An 18,206-nucleotide genomic window follows, 5' to 3' on the forward strand; every position below is an offset into this window, starting at 1 on the left:
GAAGAAAACTCAAGTTGCATCTCCTCTTCGAAGATCTCAGGTAAAGTTCGTAGTAGCTGTCCGTTTGTTGTTATATATTTCATTGACATAAAATTGTTTGTCTTGAATACATTGTAGCGTCATTGTCAAAACGATGCTGCTCCAAAAGAGAACCAGAAGTGCAAGTTGATGTCCATTAGCGGGAACAAGCAGGTGGTTGCAGAAGGACGTTGGGCATCAGACAACCCAGAACAGACTGTTCACTTTGTTCCCTTGGGACCAAATGCAGTTAAAGTCTGGATTGATGTGGTGAAGGTGACTTTCGCAGAGGTTTGGGGTCCATCTTCTGAGATCGAGTGTTTGGGAGATGCAATTGGCTCATGCATTGCATGGCCAAAGGAGAAGGTGATCTTGTGTTAAGACGTCTATCATGTGTAATGTACTATTCTACTCACTCTACTTGGATGTTATTGTGTTCTAGTTTGGATTGAGACTTGTTGTCTGGGTTATGTTCTAGCTAACTTGTTGTTGTTCGGATTAAGACTTTGTATTTTGGAACTTGTGTCTGCATCAATGAATGTGGCAGGTTATAAGATTTTCAATCGAATAGGAACAGGTTACCACATAAATAACAACAAATACTATGACACAAAATTACTGCTACGATATCGAAAATATAGCACTAACAAAATTGCTATCATATTGCAAACCACAATGGTGAATTGTGCCATAAAAATATATATAATAACTTGTAAAATTTGCTATCGTATAGAATATATAGCATCCTATATACATGCTATTATTAATATCACTCAGTAATAGCAAACCATAAAAAAAGCTATCATATTGTAAAACTACGATAGCATGTCAAAAAATGCTATAATATAGGGGGGACCTATTATAGCTCGGGCAGACATAGCGGTTTCAATAACGCTAACAAAGGCATTTAATAGATGTTTCCTTACGCTAAGAAAGGCCATTTTTCTTGTAGTGCTCGGAGCGACCAGCTGTCCTCCTGTTCCACGGTAGTCACTCTCCAACTGCGGAAGATCCAACCGGTTCCTTGCCTGGGCGATGTGATTGCTGAAGTGTCTGCTCCTGCTCAGATGTTATGCCCTCTTCGCCGCCGAAACAGCCACCCGTGATCGCCTTGAGGATCCTCTTCATGAGGCTGTTGTTCTTTCGATGGGAATCAACCATCCAGCAGTGGTATGTCGCGTCATCTGCATCGTCCTCAAGTGGGCCTAAGTAATAGGCGGCGTGGTCATCCGGTGTGATGTCTTACACATCTTCCATGTCAGCTTCCGTAGCCGGCGCTCGTGGATCGGTGCAGAGGAACTCCAGGTCAGGCAGGAAGCGTATGTTCTCGATCGAGTTGAAGTTCGTGAGGTGAGACTGCAGGAGTTTGCAGTACAACACGTTCCCCTCCTTGTTTGCGAACTTGTAAGTGCTCTCGTCGCGAAGGATGTGGCAAGCGACCAGATAAGGGGTGTCGACATATTCAATCTCATGGTTGACCGCATATGATCTGAGGTTGATCCCAAAGTATTTCAACAGAGGAGTGATTAGGCTACCACAGGGATTCTTCTTGTTGTCATTCCTCATCAAGCAGTCCCTTCGTGAATAGAACATCCATATCAGATGGTACCCAGGGTTAGTTTGCACCGGCTGAATTGGGATCCCAGCTCTAGCTCTGCGAATCTCGTCCTCAAGTCCCAAGTACAACATCTGCAGCTCTCCCTTGGTGACCTTGGAGGTCTGATCTTTAGCGAATAGGAGGTTGGAGACCAACTTCGCAATAACCCTTAGAGTAGGGTTTCAGATCTGGGACTGGTACACCTTGCGGGATGTGAATGTTCCGTTTGGAATGAGGTCCCAAAAGCGGTATGTTGGCACGAACTTATTCTCCTCTGCTACCTCCGTACGCTCGTCCGAAATCGCATATATCTCGTTGAACTTGTCAAGCGAGAGGGAGCAAAACTTGCCGTCAGCCAAGAAAGAGAAGGAGCATTTCTCATATGTAGGCGCGGAAGGGTTGTCGTCCCCGATGTGAGTTGTAGCGAGCACTTGTCGCATGAGGTCTGTGTAGAGCTCGTGTGTTCGGTAGCAGAGGGGAGCAATCCCCATGGCGTGGAGTGTTTCGAACACATCGGTGTCGATCCCAAGGCAGACAAGGGTGTCGGCATGACCGAAGCAAGTGGGCAGGATCTCGGCATTGAGGAGCGTGTTGCATCTTGCCGCAGATTCCTCATCCCATCCCTCACAGTTGAAATCGAGGAGCATTGGGTCGTCGAGATTGATTGGCTGACCCTCTTTGCCCACACGCAGCCATGGGTAGGAAGCCGGAGCACTGTGGTTTGGAGGCGGCACGTAGTTCTCGCGGGTGACCTTTGGCATTTTAACCGACTTTTTCTTGGTCCGTGGAGGTATCTGCAAACAGAACAAGCAGTTATAGATTAGTACGGTTCGTGGGCTGTCTAGAAAGGGATGGAACTTATACCCATTCTCAATTAAACTCAAGTCCATTCAATTCCCAAACAACCCAACTATAACATGAATAACAATTTTCTGCGATTCATCATAAACGTTAACCAAATCAGTAGATCAATCAACATCCTCAAGCGAACACCTCAATAGCGAGTATGCGAACGGTCGGGTTTCTATTGCTAAGTCACATTCAAAATTCAAAACAAGGCGGTTCATACTCTTTCTCAGTTTGATTCTTCTATCAATCTAGCAACCTAGGATGTGTTCATTCAAAGATGTTGCTAACTAGAACTGATTGAACAGCGCGAGAAGAAAGAAAAAGAGAGAGGACCACAAATCGAGATTTGCATGCGCGATTGTGGGAGTTGTCGATTCGTTACCTTGTTCGGTTGAGAGAGGTGACTGCAAAAATAGATTGAACTCGAAATTCCAAGATATTACAATAAAAAAGAGTGAGAATTGATTGAGAGATTAAAGAGTTTGGCTTAGGGTTCTATCTCTTAAGGGAGAGGAGTTTGCGGCGAGTGGGGCTAAGTGGGGAAGTGGAGTGGGATGGCCTTAAATAGGCAAACCCTAAACGCTTCCTCTTCTACTTTTTTGTTTTTAATTTTTTTTTTTTTGGGTCCGAAGACTTACCTGAGGGAACAATTGTTCTCCAGTGAGAACAGTCTTTGGATTGTTCCTCCGGAAAACTTCGGTTTTATTTTTTCTGAAGCAAAAATTCAAAACAAACTACATAAATATTGAAGGGAAAAACATATTTACACTTACCAGTGGGTTGCCTCCCACCAAGCGCTCGATTTAAGTCACTAGCTTGACTTTAATTAGCCGATTAGGCTGTGGAGGGATCGCTAAAGGGAATTTCTTCACCGTCTGCGATTGTTGTTTCAGCAAGGTATGGCTTGAGACGCTGTCCATTAACAACAAACTCTCCTCCGTTTGTGTCCAGCAACACAACTGCTCCATATGGCCGGACCTCCTTGATGGTGAACGGCCCAGACCATCTTGACTTCAGCTTTCCTGGGAACAGCTTCAGCCTGGTGTTGAAGAGCAGGACCTGATCATTCGGTTCAAAGCTTCTGCTGATGATCTGCTTGTCATGATATGCCTTGGTCTTTTCTTTGTAGATCTTTGTGCTCTCATAAGCCATATGCATGATCTCTTCTAGCTCGTGAATCTGGATGGAGTGCCTCTCCTTGGCTGATTTGATATCGAAGTTGAGCAGTTTGACAGCCCATGTCGCCTTGTACTCTAGTTCCACATGGAGATGACAAGCCTTGCCATAGACCAGGTGATATGGAGTGGTCCCTAGTGGCGTCTGAAGGCTGTTCTATAGGCCCCTAGTGCATCATCTAATTTGAGAGACCAGTCCTTGCGTGTAGTGCCGACTGTTTTCTGCAAGATGCTCTTGATCTCTCTATTAGACACTTCCACTTGGCCACTTGTTTGAGGGTGATATGCGGTTGCAACTTTATGCTTGACACCTTTCTTTTTCAAGAGGCCTTGGAAGACCTTATTGATGAAGTAGGTGCCTCCATCGCTTATGACCACCCTAGGTACTCCAAACCTTGGAAAGATGATAGATTTGAACATCTTGGTCACAACACGCGCATCATTAGTGGGGCTGGCGATTGCCTCCACCCACTTTGAGACATAATCCACTGCGACCATAATGTACAGGTTCTTGTATGAAGGTGGGAATAGTCCCATGAAGTCTATCCCCCAATAGTCGAAAACCTCGATCTCGAATATGAAGTTCTAAGGTATCTCGTTCCTCTTGCTGATGTTCCCTTGTCGTTGGCATGACTTGCACTTGGAGATGAAAGCTTGTGCATCAAGGAACATTGTGGGCCCCAGAAACCGGCTTGCAAGACCTTGGAGACGGTCTTGAATGCTGCAAAGTGTCCGGCATATGAGAAACCATGGCAGTGGTGTAGGATCCCTGGAATCTCAGCTTCCGGAACACATCATCGGAACACTCCATCCTTGTAGTGTCTGTACAGGAACGGTTCATCCCAAAAGTAGAGTTTTGCATTCCTCAGAAACTTCCTCTTCTCATTACCAGTAAACTCAACTGGTTCCTTCTCCGCAGCTAAAAGATTAGCCATTTCAGCAAACCAAGGTAGATTGGAATATCTCTTCTTGATCGCAGCAACGAAGTGTTCCTGGTCTGCGGAATAGTCTGCGGAACAGTCTGCGGTAAGAGTATCTTGCCTGTTCTCGACATACAGACCAATCGTGTAAACGTGCTCTTCAGGAAGACTGTCATCGAGAGCAGTCGCTTCGTCGATCTTCATCCTGGACAGATGATCGGTGACTCCATTCTCAATTCCCTTCTTATCCTTGATCTCAAGAGTAGGAGAATCCATCTCAGTAGGGGTGGTTTGGCATCCTTTTTGGTCAGCGGGTATCTCAAGGTTGCATGATCCGTGTGTACTATCACCTTAGAACCTACTAGGTACGACCTAAACTTCTCGAAAGCGTAGACAATGGCTAAAATTTCCTTCTCTGTCGTAGCATATTGGCATTGAGCTTCGTCCATTGTCCTGCTCGCATAGTAGATCACGTGCAGTTTCTTATCTTTTCGCTGTCCTAGCACTGCGAAATCACTTTCGTCAGTCATGATCTCCAAAGGTAGGTCCAGTCTGGAGGTTGAACGATTGCGGCACTGATCAAAGCTCCTTTTATTGTGTGGAAAGCACCCAAGCAATCCCTATCGAACTCAAACTTGGTGTCCTTGCAGAGCAGCCTAGTGAGTGGTCTTGCGATTTTTGAGAAATCCTTGATGAACCTCCTATGGAAACCGGCGTGTCCCAAGAAGATTATGATTCCCTTGACTGTGGTTGGTGGTTGCAGGCTCATCATCACCTCGATCCTTGCCTTGTCAACCTCGATCCCCTTCTAAGAGATCTTGTGTCCGAGAACAATCTCATCCTTGACCATGAAGTGGCACTTCTCCCAGTTGAGCACCAGATCTTTCTCCACGCATCGTTGCAACACCCTGCACAAATTTCTCAAACAGACAGAAATAGAGATTCCATAGACACTAAAGTCATCCATGAAAACCTCCATTATGTCAGATGAGTAAAAATGGACATCATGCAACGTTGAAAGGTCGCAGGAGCATTGCACAAGCCGAATGGCATCTTCATGTAGGCAAACGTGCCGTATGGGCATGTGAACGTTGTCTTCTCCTGATCGTCTGGGTGGATGGGGATCTGAAAGAAACCTGAATAACCATCTAGAAAGCAATAGTGTGGGTTGTTAGCCAATCTTTCAAGCATTTGATGAATGAAAGGGAGTGGGAAATGATCCTTGCGAGTCACAACTTTCAATTTGAGAAAATCAATGCACATGCGATGTCCAGTTACAGTTCTAGTTGGAATCAATTCATTCTTCGCATTTGTTATTACAGTTATTCCACCTTTCCTAGGAACTACATGAACAGGGCTAACCTAGTTACTGTCAGAGATGGCATAGATCACACCAGCCTCTAGAAGTTCCATTATCTCTTTCTTAACAACATCTTTTAGATTCGGATTTAACCTCCTCTGATGTTCTATAGAAGTCATTGATTCATCTTCTAGATGTATTCTATGCATGCATAAATCAGATGAAATACCATGAATGAGTGGATCTCTTGGTTCTTCTTCAACTTTTAGAACCACAAAATCTGTTGGGACAAAAGTGTTGCCTACTCGAACATGGAGATCTTCCAGAATACCCACTAGTGACTTAACTGATCTGTCCGCGAACACCAAGGAAATTCTTGTTGGTTAGAAGTCTGTGAACCCCAGTGGCTTTGCCACGGAGTAAGGCATGAGGTTGACACTGGAGCCCAGCTCGCAAAGGGAACAAGCGAACACCGTTTTCCCAATTTGTATTAAGAGAACAAACTTGCCTGGATCACCCAATTTCTTAATCGGCCTGTTCTGAAGCACTGCATTGCACTCCTTTGAAACTAACAATAACTCACTGTCTCCAGTTATCTTACCGGAGACCAGACCTTTCATCAAACTTTGCATAGAAGGTATCATCTGGATGGCATCAATCAGAGGTAACTTGATAGTTAGATCCTCTAGCATCTTCTTACACTTTGTCTCCTCACGATCCTTCCGAGATATCTTTGCGGGAAAAGGGTATGGAACCTTGGGAATGTATTCGCGCGGAGGAACAGACTCGACAGGTGTAGTGAATGGGGTCGGATCAGTCTCAGCATGCTGTTCCGTTTCCCCGTCAGATAGAGGGACAGCTTTGGATTGTGGTTTCTCACCCTCCTTTTGCTTGCCCTTCTCTTCCGCTGATAGCTTCTTAGGGATCGCATCTGGTAGTCTCTTTCCACTCCTTAGTGCTACTGCACTGCATTTTTAGGATTTTTATCGGTGTTTCCAGGTAGAGTACCTTGCTGTCTCTTGACGCTCTCAGCTGTCTGAGCGATCTGAACGTCCATCTGTCTCATGTGGTTAGTGACATTGTCATATTTGGTGCTCAGGTCATTGAACATGTGGTTCATTCTGGAGTTGATGTCTATGGTGACTTGATTCAACGCTTTCCCTTGAATTTGTTGACCCTGGAGAAATTGCTGCATCATCGTCGCTAGACCCTTCATTTCGTCTTGCGGAGCAGTCATAGACGAGGGAGCGGCTTGTTGAGCAGTTTGCTGCTTTTGGTTCTGAAACTGGTTGTGCTGCGCCTGGCTCAGAACATATGTTCTTCCTTGGTACGGTTTCTGATACCCGGTGTTCTGTCCTTGAATGTTATGCGCGTTGTCAACCAGTTTGTCTTGCTTAGGATACACAAAGAGGTGAGCATTGTTCCTCACGTTAGGGTTCGGGCGGTAGTTCTTGTACTGCCATCCTTGTCCAGTGACATAGCTCACTTCTTGTTGATCGTCCACTGTGTTCTCTGCGTCAGGTGTGACATCTGATGCACTATTCTCTGAAGCGGTTTCTTCCATGATAAACACTTGGCTCTGATTGCCCTTAATCAGCTGGTCAACCTTTGCCGCTAGATCATCAATGATGTTCTCGGTCTTAGAGTGATCGTTCTCCTTGTTCTTGTTGAGTGAGCTCGACGTCATATTCTCGATCAGTGCGAATGCGCCTTGTGTTGTTTGAGTCATGAAGTCTCCATAACTCGAGGAATCTAGAGCATTTCGAAACTCATAGCTCACTCCATCATAAAACACTTCCAGTATGTAATCGTCCTCGAACCCATGGTGAGGGCATTCCCTTCGGTACTTCTTGTAACGCTCCCAAGCATCATAGAAGGGCTCGTCAGTCTTTTGCTTAAAATTGGAGATCTTATGCCTCTGAGCTGCGGTTTTGGACTTTGTTTAGAAGTGACTTAAGAACGCTGCTCTGACTTGTTCCCATGTAGTAAGTGTACCAGTCGGGAGAGAGGCTAACCAGCGAGCTGCTTTCCCATCAAGAGAGAATGGGAACAGGGTGCATTTGACGTAGTCTGGTGGCACTCCATTGCGCGAGAGAAGTTGCAGACTCTCTCAAAGTTCGCGATGTGGTCTAACGGAATTTCAGCTGCGAGGCCGTTGAACATCTTTCTCTGCACCAGGCCGATCAAAGCAGGCTTGATCTCATAATCTTGTCGATGGGAGCGCCTTGTTGCTCAGCTTTCTGTGCATCAAGTTCAGCCGCTGCTTGGCGAGCAGCTTCCTGTGTATTGATGGTCTGTTGCATCTGCTGCATTTGTTGTTGCATGAGTGCCATTGCAGCAGTGAGATCATCCTGGCCTCCATGATCATCCATTGTTATGTCAGTAGGCCGTGGTTGTTGACGGTTATGTCTTTCTAATCTTGCAAGCTCTTCGTTGCTTAGCGTGAATAATGGTCCTTGTGCGTTGCTCCGAGTATATCTATTGGTCATGCACCTGGATCATTTGCTGCAACAAAGAGAGGAAAGCAAATTAGATGTTTTAGACTAAGTATAGAACTGAAAAATAAAGTTAAATATCTGGTCCCCGTCGCAACGGCGCCAAAACTTGATACACTAAAACTGAACCTTTCCTACTATCAAGTTAACAGTTGTAATTGTAGTATTTAAAATTCAATCCAGAGGACCAGTCTACACTTTATTCTTGTGAGTTTTCAACTTAGCTAAAACTAAAAGTGGGGTTTGAATTAAATAGTGACGTGCAAGTAAAGTAAATGATTGTAAAGAGTAAATTCAATATTAAAAAGAAGCCAGTCTAGGGTTTCCCATCGGGTGTTGATGCTAAACCAAACATTTATTCAAGCGCAATGCAGCACAATCTAGAACACGGATAACTCAATTAGAACTGGGATCACTCATTGGGTGTTGATGCGGATCGAGCTTGACGCCTAAACTCTCGTATGGGTCAGGGATCGACTGCAAGCAATATAGATCAAGTCCGATAGGTTCACCGAGCACCCTAGTATCTACTTTCGCTGACTAGGGATGCTCGGCTCATTCACTCAATATCAAGCTATCGACTACACGGTCTTCTTGTAAATCCAAAATATCCGTCTAGGTCTTCTTGCAAAACTAGCGTAAAAAGAAAATAAAGATAAGGATGGCTTTTTATACGGAGGCGTCCTCGACTTCAGAGGAGAGAATAAGTGATTAGGGAAAATCTTTGACAGATATGGAAACTTCCATAAATGTCGGGAACAATCGCCGGGCTGTTCCTAGTGGGATCAACCGTCAGACTGCTCTGCATGATTGTTCCGTGGGGAAAGACTCCAATTCTTGCTCCTTTCTTCACACTTCTTCCTTCAACTCTTTAGCCTACTCCAGACCTGAAATGACTCTAAAAGGACTGGACTAACTCGATAAAACATTGAAAACAAGTTGTTAATCCTTTGTACAATTGTGCGAAAAACACCATATATCACAAACGCACTGTAGCAGCGACACTGTAGCAGCGACACTGTAGCAAAAACATTGATCGACACTTTAGTAGAGATACTGTTCATCGGCAAAAAAATATCACAAACGCACTGTAGCAGCGACACTGTAGCAGCGACACTGTAGCAAAAACGTTGATCGACACTTTAGCAGAGATACTGTTCATCAACCGTCAGACTGCTCCGCATGATTGTTCCGTGGGAAAAGACTCCAATTCTTACTCCTTTCTTCACGCTTCTTCCTTCAACTCTTTAGCCTACTCCAGACCTGAAATTACTCTAAAATGACTGGACTAACTTGATAAAACATTGAAAACAAGTTGTAAATCCTTTGTACAATGGTGCGAAAAACACCATATATCACAAACGCACTGTAGTATAGGCACTGTAGCAGCGACACTGTAGCAAAAACGTTGATCGACACTTTAGCAGAGATACTGTTCATCGGCAAAAAAAAATATTTGGTTTTATTTATTACTGATTTTTTGTGTTTTATTAATTTCAGGTATAATTATATATATATATATATATAAAAGAGAACCAAGGAAAAGAGGTTATATACCAGCATCGACCGACACCTAATCATTGTCGGTCGACACCACTTCACGAGCATCGTGAGACGCCTGATCAGTGTCGCTTGACAGAGCATCAACAGAATTGATCGATCGCCACTTAACTGTGTCGATCGACATTCACATCCAGCAAGAAGGTATACCGACTTTCCTTGTTAAATTTAGTACTTGTGATTTATTTTCCCACCAATTTTAGGGTTCGACTGGTGACCATTCTGGAAACAACAGGAACAAATAGAAAAGGAACGTAAACGAATAAAATTACATGAATGAAAAGGAATGGTTGTTTCTTCTCAATTTTAACAAGGAATACTTTTGTTATTTATTTCTCTACAAAAAAAAAGAATGGTAGGGAATGAAAAGAAAAATTTATTCCTTGTGAATGGTGATATTTTTTTAGGAACGTTAGGGAATGCATTATTCATCGACGTTCCCTAGTTACCATTCATACCCTAAACTGTATAACACTGAGGACAGTGTTGTTTAAGTCTGGAGGAGATTCTAATGATTTTGTGTTTTATTTTGAGTTTTATTTTTATGTGTTTTATTGAGCTTTATTGAGTCAAGAAGGGGATGATGAACTTTTTCAGTTTTACTTATTATCTAACCACTCTCTAGCACCATTCTTAGATTTACTTACTACAGAGTGTACTAAAGATACCAAAGTGGATCACGTGCCAGTTATTAACACTTACTGGGAATGTTTGAAGGAACCAAAACTGACCTCCAACCTAATTGAGCTTAATTTGCTTGTCTTGGGGCTTGGTATACACTGGATCGGATTCCTACTTTAGGTCTGAAAGGTAAAAATCTGGGAGATTTTGGTTTCCTTCTCTCCTCCCTTTGGCATCCCGAAAGAAAGTAAAATAAAATATTGAGATGATTTCCTCAGATGTAGAGGGGTAGGTACATTACCTATGACCCCACTATTCTAATTCAAAGGAATGATCACACATTGTTGGAAGCGAGGGGTAGGTACATTACCGAAGTACCCCACTATTCGCCTAGACTTTGCCAAGAAGAGAGAAAAGAAAAAAAAATCAAAAAGAAGATGAATAAGATGGACTGTATCAGCATCATTGTTTATCGGAATTGAGATAAAAGTATTCAGAAAAGGGAGATATATAGGGAAAAAAGAAACCATAATAAGACTACATGTATACTCAGATACCTGCTGGGGTAAGAGTCCATGTGTCATTTGATAGATACTCCCAATGTAAAGCCTTAACTTTTTTTATATGTAAGAAATGAGGTCAGTAGAGGGGTTAGTCAGACAGTATTTGCTAAGTTGTTGGGTAGATGAATTTGGTTGCTCAGCTAGGATAGGGTGTATAAAGTACCACTAAAGTTGGGATTGATTTGATGTGGCTTGCAACATTGTAGAGGTGATGATAGTGAGTTTAAAATTGTGTGAGTCACTGTTGTTTTCAAACCTCTTTAAAAAGACTACTCTGAGTGTTTTGCTTGAGGACAAGCAAAAGAGTAAGTCTGGGGGAGTTGATATACCATGGATTTTACCCACTTTTAGCCATGGTATATAAGTTTTTTAGGATATATTTACTAAGACTTGGAGTCTTTTAGAGTGTTTTCTGGTTCAGATACATTTTGGAAGAATGTGGTGATTTTGGTACCTTTTGGAGACTTTTGAGGTGCAGAACTGCACGACGTGACCAATATTTAGATATGTATGGAGACCTTCCCATGGTGCGATTGAGCCGATCTTTTGAAACAAAATATAGACTTTAATTATCTTTCCAATGCCACCGTTTTGAGGTCAATCCAACGGTTAGATCGGAAGTTATACTTGTTTTACTGAAGAGTGGCCAGTCTGTCTCGCGAGAGAGCTGTCGAGGAGTTGAATGGAATGTCGATCGATGGTGCACTCTTGGTGTCGATTGACCGTGTTGCCAGAACGCGGTCCGAGCCTATTCATGACCAACTTAAGCCCAGAAGTTACCACAAGTTACCATAATATCCCTGGACGACTCAGAACCCTACTAATGTGTTTTCTAAGCCATTGTTGACGGCTACGCTGTCTATCATTTATTGCTCTTAGTTTTAGGGTTGGAGAGAAGATCAATTCTCCTTTGGAGATTGATTGGAACTCCATTGGTTTTACTATTGCTTTCTATTCTATTATTTATTCAGACTATGATTTTTGTTATTGCTTCCATGTATGAGTAATCACATTGTTAGATTTAGAGATTTCATGAGCCTAATGTCATACTGATTATCTGTTAGGATTGCTAGGATTGCTTATTGAATTCTACACCAGGGTAGCTTGTAATACTAGGATATGTAATAGTTAGAAAAATACGACAGAGTGACTGATTGTTTGAACCTAGAATCATAGGACAATTGAGAGGCACCAAAGTGCAATTGATTAACAGAACCCGAACCCTGAGTGAATTAGATACCTAGGTGTTTATGACAATTGGTCTAGGAATCTAGTTGAACATAATTGATTAGGTCATTAACACTTGTCTGAAGAAGCATCGATCGACGCTCTGGCCATAGCATCGATCGACGCTCTTGCCATAGCATCGATCGACGCTCGCTCCTTGTTCGCACGCGATAGCTGGAACACATGACTTAGACAGCTGATTAGTAATTGCATACGAAAACTGGATTACTTAATTATTAAAATCGAGTTCTAGAATTGAATCTATTAAACCCTTAGCATTCTTGATTTTAGTAATGAATCTCTTGATTGATAAATCCTTAAGTCTAACTTTTTCTCCTCATTAATTACAACTTCAACCAATCGAACAATTGTCTTGTTCACAATGCTTACTTTATTTACTGCTTTAATATTGATTGCCTAGCTTAACCTTGATTTTATAGTCTATTGTGTGTCTTAGCTCTCTGTGGATTCGATCCCTAAGTGTTACAACTCGACATCTAATTGAGAGAGTACAAATCACTCCTTATGGTAATTTAAGTGATATCAATAAACAAAAAATAACTTCTATTAATTTACTTGCTTAATATCATTACTGTCTAGCATAATTTCGAAAACAATAAATCTATTTTCTAATCTTAGAGTCTTTGTGGATTCGATCCCCAAGTAGTACAATTGAACCTCTTATTTGAGAGAGTAAAAGTAGATGTAGGGTTAATTTGAGCACTATCAGATATCGTGAATCACTTCCCGATAAATCACCCATCCTTCTATTATTCCTGCTCAAACACGCTTAATTCTGGAGTTTTAAACGGATTTGTGGCCGAAAAGGTAAGCACACTTTGATGATATATGTAGCAAGATCAATTTTATTTTAACCTTTCATCATATATGAGAAATCGGGATGTTACAACTCACCTCCACTCACTAGAGCGCAATGTCCTCGTGCTGCACCATGACTGGTCTAAAGACGCCTATCGGGTAAGAACTGAGATGGTTAATGAGCTCGGATACCACTTGTAAAACCCCGACTGCCCACGGCTAATGGGCCTTCCACGCCCGATCTCTCGCACGTAGGCTCAATCATGTGCGACGGGCGGTGCGTTAATTTTTTGGAGGTTCTTTAATTTTGTTTACTAACCCTACAATCACCACAATACCTTTTCCCGTGCTTTGGCCTCATTCACACGATATCACGAATTACTTCCCGATAGGCCACCCATCTTTTTACTACTTCAACTCAAACACGCTTAACTCTATAGTTCTTAACGGATGTGTTCTTCAAATGGTAAACATATTTTGATGATATATGTAGCTAAATCAATTATATTAAACATTTTATTATATACCAGAAATTGGAATACAATGTTTTTGGAGGAACTCATGGTGAGGTCTTACTGGAGAACAAAAAAATATTTTTATCGTTTTAGGAAGATGATTGTTCTTAATTCATTGAAAAATGAATTGATATGTTTTCAATAATGATGTAGTATACAAGGAGGTAGGTATGATATTACAAGTTAATAAGAATATATTGGTTAATTTGAGTCCCAATCAGTGGGGAATTAATATTTCGGCATCACCAGAGGCCGGGGACCGATACGTGACAACACATGACTAGTCTGGACCACTTATGTGGAGCCAGGATACCCCTGTATAATTCAAAAAAAAAATATATATTGGTTCATATAAATGGATAGATTGATAATAATGATTGATACGAGTGTATAATTGATCATTAATAGGATGAACTTGGAGTCATAAATTATTTGTACAATAAGGATACACTTCAAGATGAGATAATGTTCTTCGTATAAATGCTACAACTTGGCAATATTTGGTTTACCAGAAAATTCTAGCGCAATTTCAAAAAGATCAGCGTCGGATTCTTCGTCATAGTCCAACTTACGTCTATGGCTTTGTCCCACAATGGTCCTCCCGCTTGCAATCATCTCACTATTTCCTCTGTTTATGAAGAAGTTTCTTAAATACTGGGAATCTAATCTCCCAATGGAAAACAATTCTTTGCTATCCTCAAGCCCGGCCACAGCACTACGGCACGGGTTCGTTGTGCGTTGCCCGTTTGCCGGGCCATAATAAAATGGAGATTGCCCCAAGTTAATAAGAACAGTGGCCTCTGTATTGGAAGCAAGAACGGGGTAGAGAGGTGTCCCAAATTCGTTTGCTTTACAGTTAATGACGTGAGCCAAGTGTGAGTTGATTGTGAAGTAAACCTTCTTCTTCCTCGGGTCATAACCACATCCAACAACCTTGTTTTCCTTCGCCCACGCATGTTTCTCTGATTCACAAACCAACTTCATTCCTGTCACAGACAGAGAGTAATGCTTAAAACTTTAACTTGCGTATCCATATGAGATCATTTGAATAAGAGCATGCAATTGTAAGATCATAAATAACGATACCGAGTTGTGATATATCGAAATATCTAAGATAATGATTTAGCTACATATGTCACCAATATTGACTTATGTGACAACTCATCCCACTCAATAGGACCCCAGGCTCACAGCCTTGCAGGGACTGGCCCTAACTTTTCATTGTGGGAAGAAACGCATTCACATCCACCGGTAGGTTATTGGTGCGTCTGGCGTTACTCGAACCCAAGATCTCACCTTTTAACAACACTCTTATTGGACGAGTTGTCACCAATTGACCTGCATATCAATTGGTGACAACTCATCATGTACGAGTGTTGTTAAAGGATGAGATCTTGGGTTCGAGTAACGCTAAGCGCACCAATAACCTACCGGTCGATGTGGAGGCGTTTCCTCCCACGGTGAGGGGTTAGGGTCGGTGCCCTTCAAGGCTGTGAGCCGGATTCCGAGTGAGCGGGATGGGTTGTCACAACTTATCTTTTCCTTCACACATCTGTTTAGAATTTCAGGATTAATGTGCTTGAGCTGAAGTAGTGAAAGGATGGGTGATCTATCGGGAAGTTATTCGCGATACCGTGAGAGTGAGGCAAAAACACGGAGAAATGTCAGGTGGTAATTGCAGGGTCAATAAACAAGACTTCCGTGCATTGGAAAAATTAATGCGCCGCTCGTCAAATGAGATAGTGCCCACGGGCTGAGTGAGCGGGCGTGGGTGGCCCATTAGCCGTGGACGGTCGAGATGTTATAAGTGGTATCAGAGTTGGTTAGCCATCTCGGTTCGGATCCGAGAGGCATCTTGAGAACTGTCGTGGGGCGCAACGAGGGCGTTGCGTTCTTTGAGAGGGGGTGAATTGTAATATCCCAAGTTGTGATATGAAAAAGCTTAAGAGAATTGATTCAGCTACCTATGTCACCAAAGTTGACTAATTTTTTCCGTCACACATCCGTTTAGAACTTCAGCGTTAAGCGTGCTTGGGCTGCAGTAGTAAAATGATGGGTGATCTATCGGGAAATAATTCGCGATACCACGCGAGTGAGACCAAAATACGGGGAAAGATCAAGTGGTTATTGCAGGGTCAGTAAACAAGACTTCCGGATCTTAGAAAAATTAACGTACCGCCCATCAGACGGGATAGGACCCACAGACCGAGAGAATGAATGTGGGTGGCCTATTAACTGTGGGCGGTCTGGGCGTTATAAAATGTAAATCAAAACAATATTATATTTTAAAATTGATTATCTAAAATAATTAGAAATTTTAGAGAAAAATTGGAGTATGGAAATTAATGGAATATATGACGTCCGTTTAATTACATAAAAATAAGTGGATTTGATATCCTTACATATTATAGTATTAGTATGTGTCATATATCCTATATTTTAATCAAATTATATTTGGTAAATTCGTTATTGATTAATATTAGCATGAACTTGATATAAAATAGCAAACAAAGAATATCTTACAGTATTTTCTGAAAAGATGCTAGATAAAGGCTTTTAGAAATAACTATTATTTTAAGGAAAAAGATAAATAATTTTTTTTTTGGTTTTAGAAACAACAATTATTTCTAATCCATTCGCCTTTCATTTGATTTTTAGGGTTTTACTACCCTAGGGGAAACAAAGAAAAAAAATAATATTTATTTTTAATCAATCTTTTATTATTGTGTTTTGTTTTGTTTTGAACAAGATACCATCTTTTATTCTTTACGAAAATATTAAACTTGAAACAAACAGAACAATAAGGGTTTACCAATATTCCAAAAAATAAGTTACCAAGCATAAAAAAAACAGAATAAACATTTTAACATTTTTACCAAAAAAAAAAAAATAAAAATAAAAAAAAAAATAGAATAAACCTCAGTAAGCCAAAAAGCTCCACGCACAAGTGGGGTCATATTCCAGTTGATAAATACAGTTGTTGGTTTAAGGTCAACGGAAGCAATGAGGTGTGATATTATGGGTATAAATGGTGACTAAGGAATGACGAGCAACAATGCATTCCCAAACTTTTCTAAAAAAGATTATTATTTACAAGGAATAATTTTTGTATCCCATTTTTTTATGAGAAAAAGATAAAAATAGCACTAAATCAAGTTTATGTTCCCAAACTAGCACTCAAGGTCAAAAGTCACAAAAATAGTACTTAATGTTTTATCAAAAGTCACAAACTTAGGGTTTAGAGTTAGAGGGTGGGGTTTAGGATTTAGGGTTTAGGGGTTTAGAGTTTAGGGTTTAGGGTTTAGGGTTTAGAGTTTAGGGTTTAGGGTTTAGAGTTGAGAAATGAGGTTTTGGGGATAAGATTTCAAATTTTGAAAAATAAAAAAAATTAAAATTTTCAAAGGATAAACTTAGAAATGTGCTATTTTGGTCATTTTAGTTTTTGAGTGATATTTTTGTGATATAAACTTAGAATGGTGCTATTTTGGAGATTTGCCTTTTTTTATCCATGTAGAGAAATAAAGAACAAAATCATTTCTTCTAAATTTTGAAAAGGAACTTCCGTTTTTTTTTATTCTTGCTATTTTATTCTTTTATATTTTTTTTCTATTCATTTCTCAGGAAGGTCGCCGTATTTTTTTTTGTTAAAAATGAGAATTCTTGGTGATGTGGAACGAAGGACGACTTTTATATTCATTGTGACCACGACTTTATATTCCTTAGTGGTCACCATTTCTCACTAACAAAATTAAGTTCTCAAAGGACGGCAATTTTTGGTTCCTTTTACTAATTTTTTTGTACTTCTCACTCTACGTGCAGTTTAAATTTCTGCTGTAGTTTTGATTTATTTTTTTCCTTTGTAATTTTACTATCATGAGAGTAAATAATTAAAAAAAAACGAATGCCACATACCATCAAGATATACAGCGCCATCCGATTGAAATCCAATAGAAGCGGGGAATTTTCCGGGCAGTTGTGCCTCGCTGAGCTCAACGGAACCACCAGTCCCTAGTCCTAGAGACAAAATGGCTTCTTCATTTTCCCCATCCCTTTTTTTTCTTGTCACGGGTTTCGGTCCTTGGCTCTTGAACAACATAGTTTTTCACCTTCTACTGATGCAAGGTCACTGCATACGTTACTAATAACACCGCGGCGGCCAATGATCTCCAGAAGTGTGATTTCAAAGTAAGCCTCCTGTGGAAAAGCAGAGCATATGAGTTGTGGTCCGGGAAGCGGTAGAGCTGCTCGGAGAAGCATCAATGGGTTTTTCCCGTTAACTGTCTCTCTAAATACTTGATTAAACTTGATCTTCTGTGTGAAATCCTCGGAACCGTTTGAAACTTCCCATGTGATCACTACACCAGGATCATCGCTCCCTGCTGTCGTGGAAAGCCCTAGAAGAGCAGGTCGCGGAGAGGCTGCAATCACCAAACGAGTTGATGTATGGACAGCGAATCCGAACCCTGTCCACCCATTCTCTACCGCTTCTGTCACCAAAGCAGGATGGTCTGTCCAGATAAATAGACCAGATTTTGATGGCAATCCGC

At 41.3% G+C, this 18,206-nt stretch overlaps 3 protein-coding genes and 1 non-coding gene across 4 annotated transcripts; 1 reads left to right on the forward strand and 3 right to left on the reverse strand.

The window, feature by feature from the left end:
* Nucleotides 1–3,298: 3,298 nt before the first annotated feature.
* LOC125592620 lies at nucleotides 3,299–4,176 on the reverse strand. Its single transcript, XM_048767939.1, has 2 exons — nucleotides 3,833–4,176; nucleotides 3,299–3,791 (listed from the first exon to the last, which is right to left on the reverse strand). Exons 1-2 carry the CDS (start codon nucleotides 4,174–4,176, stop codon nucleotides 3,299–3,301), a joined length of 837 nt encoding a protein of 278 aa, XP_048623896.1.
* Nucleotides 4,177–6,242: 2,066 nt separating this feature from the next.
* LOC125592621 lies at nucleotides 6,243–8,022 on the reverse strand. Its single transcript, XM_048767940.1, has 3 exons — nucleotides 7,875–8,022; nucleotides 6,868–7,782; nucleotides 6,243–6,820 (listed from the first exon to the last, which is right to left on the reverse strand). Exons 1-3 carry the CDS (start codon nucleotides 8,020–8,022, stop codon nucleotides 6,243–6,245), a joined length of 1,641 nt encoding a protein of 546 aa, XP_048623897.1.
* LOC125593617 lies at nucleotides 7,677–7,784 on the forward strand. The gene has a single exon (XR_007329517.1). It is a non-coding gene; the product is annotated as a small nucleolar RNA R71 (small nucleolar RNA).
* Nucleotides 8,023–14,030: 6,008 nt separating the features above from the next.
* LOC125593346 lies at nucleotides 14,031–18,008 on the reverse strand. The gene is made up of 2 exons (XM_048769854.1): nucleotides 17,572–18,008; nucleotides 14,031–14,645 (listed from the first exon to the last, which is right to left on the reverse strand). The coding sequence occupies exons 1-2, from the start codon at nucleotides 17,753–17,755 to the stop codon at nucleotides 14,143–14,145; spliced, it is 687 nt and encodes a 228-aa protein (XP_048625811.1). The 5' UTR covers nucleotides 17,756–18,008; the 3' UTR covers nucleotides 14,031–14,142.
* Nucleotides 18,009–18,206: the final 198 nt, after the last annotated feature.

This window comes from Brassica napus, chromosome C9, assembly GCF_020379485.1.
Source record: "Brassica napus cultivar Da-Ae chromosome C9, Da-Ae, whole genome shotgun sequence".
Classification (NCBI taxonomy): Eukaryota; Viridiplantae; Streptophyta; class Magnoliopsida; order Brassicales; family Brassicaceae; genus Brassica; species Brassica napus.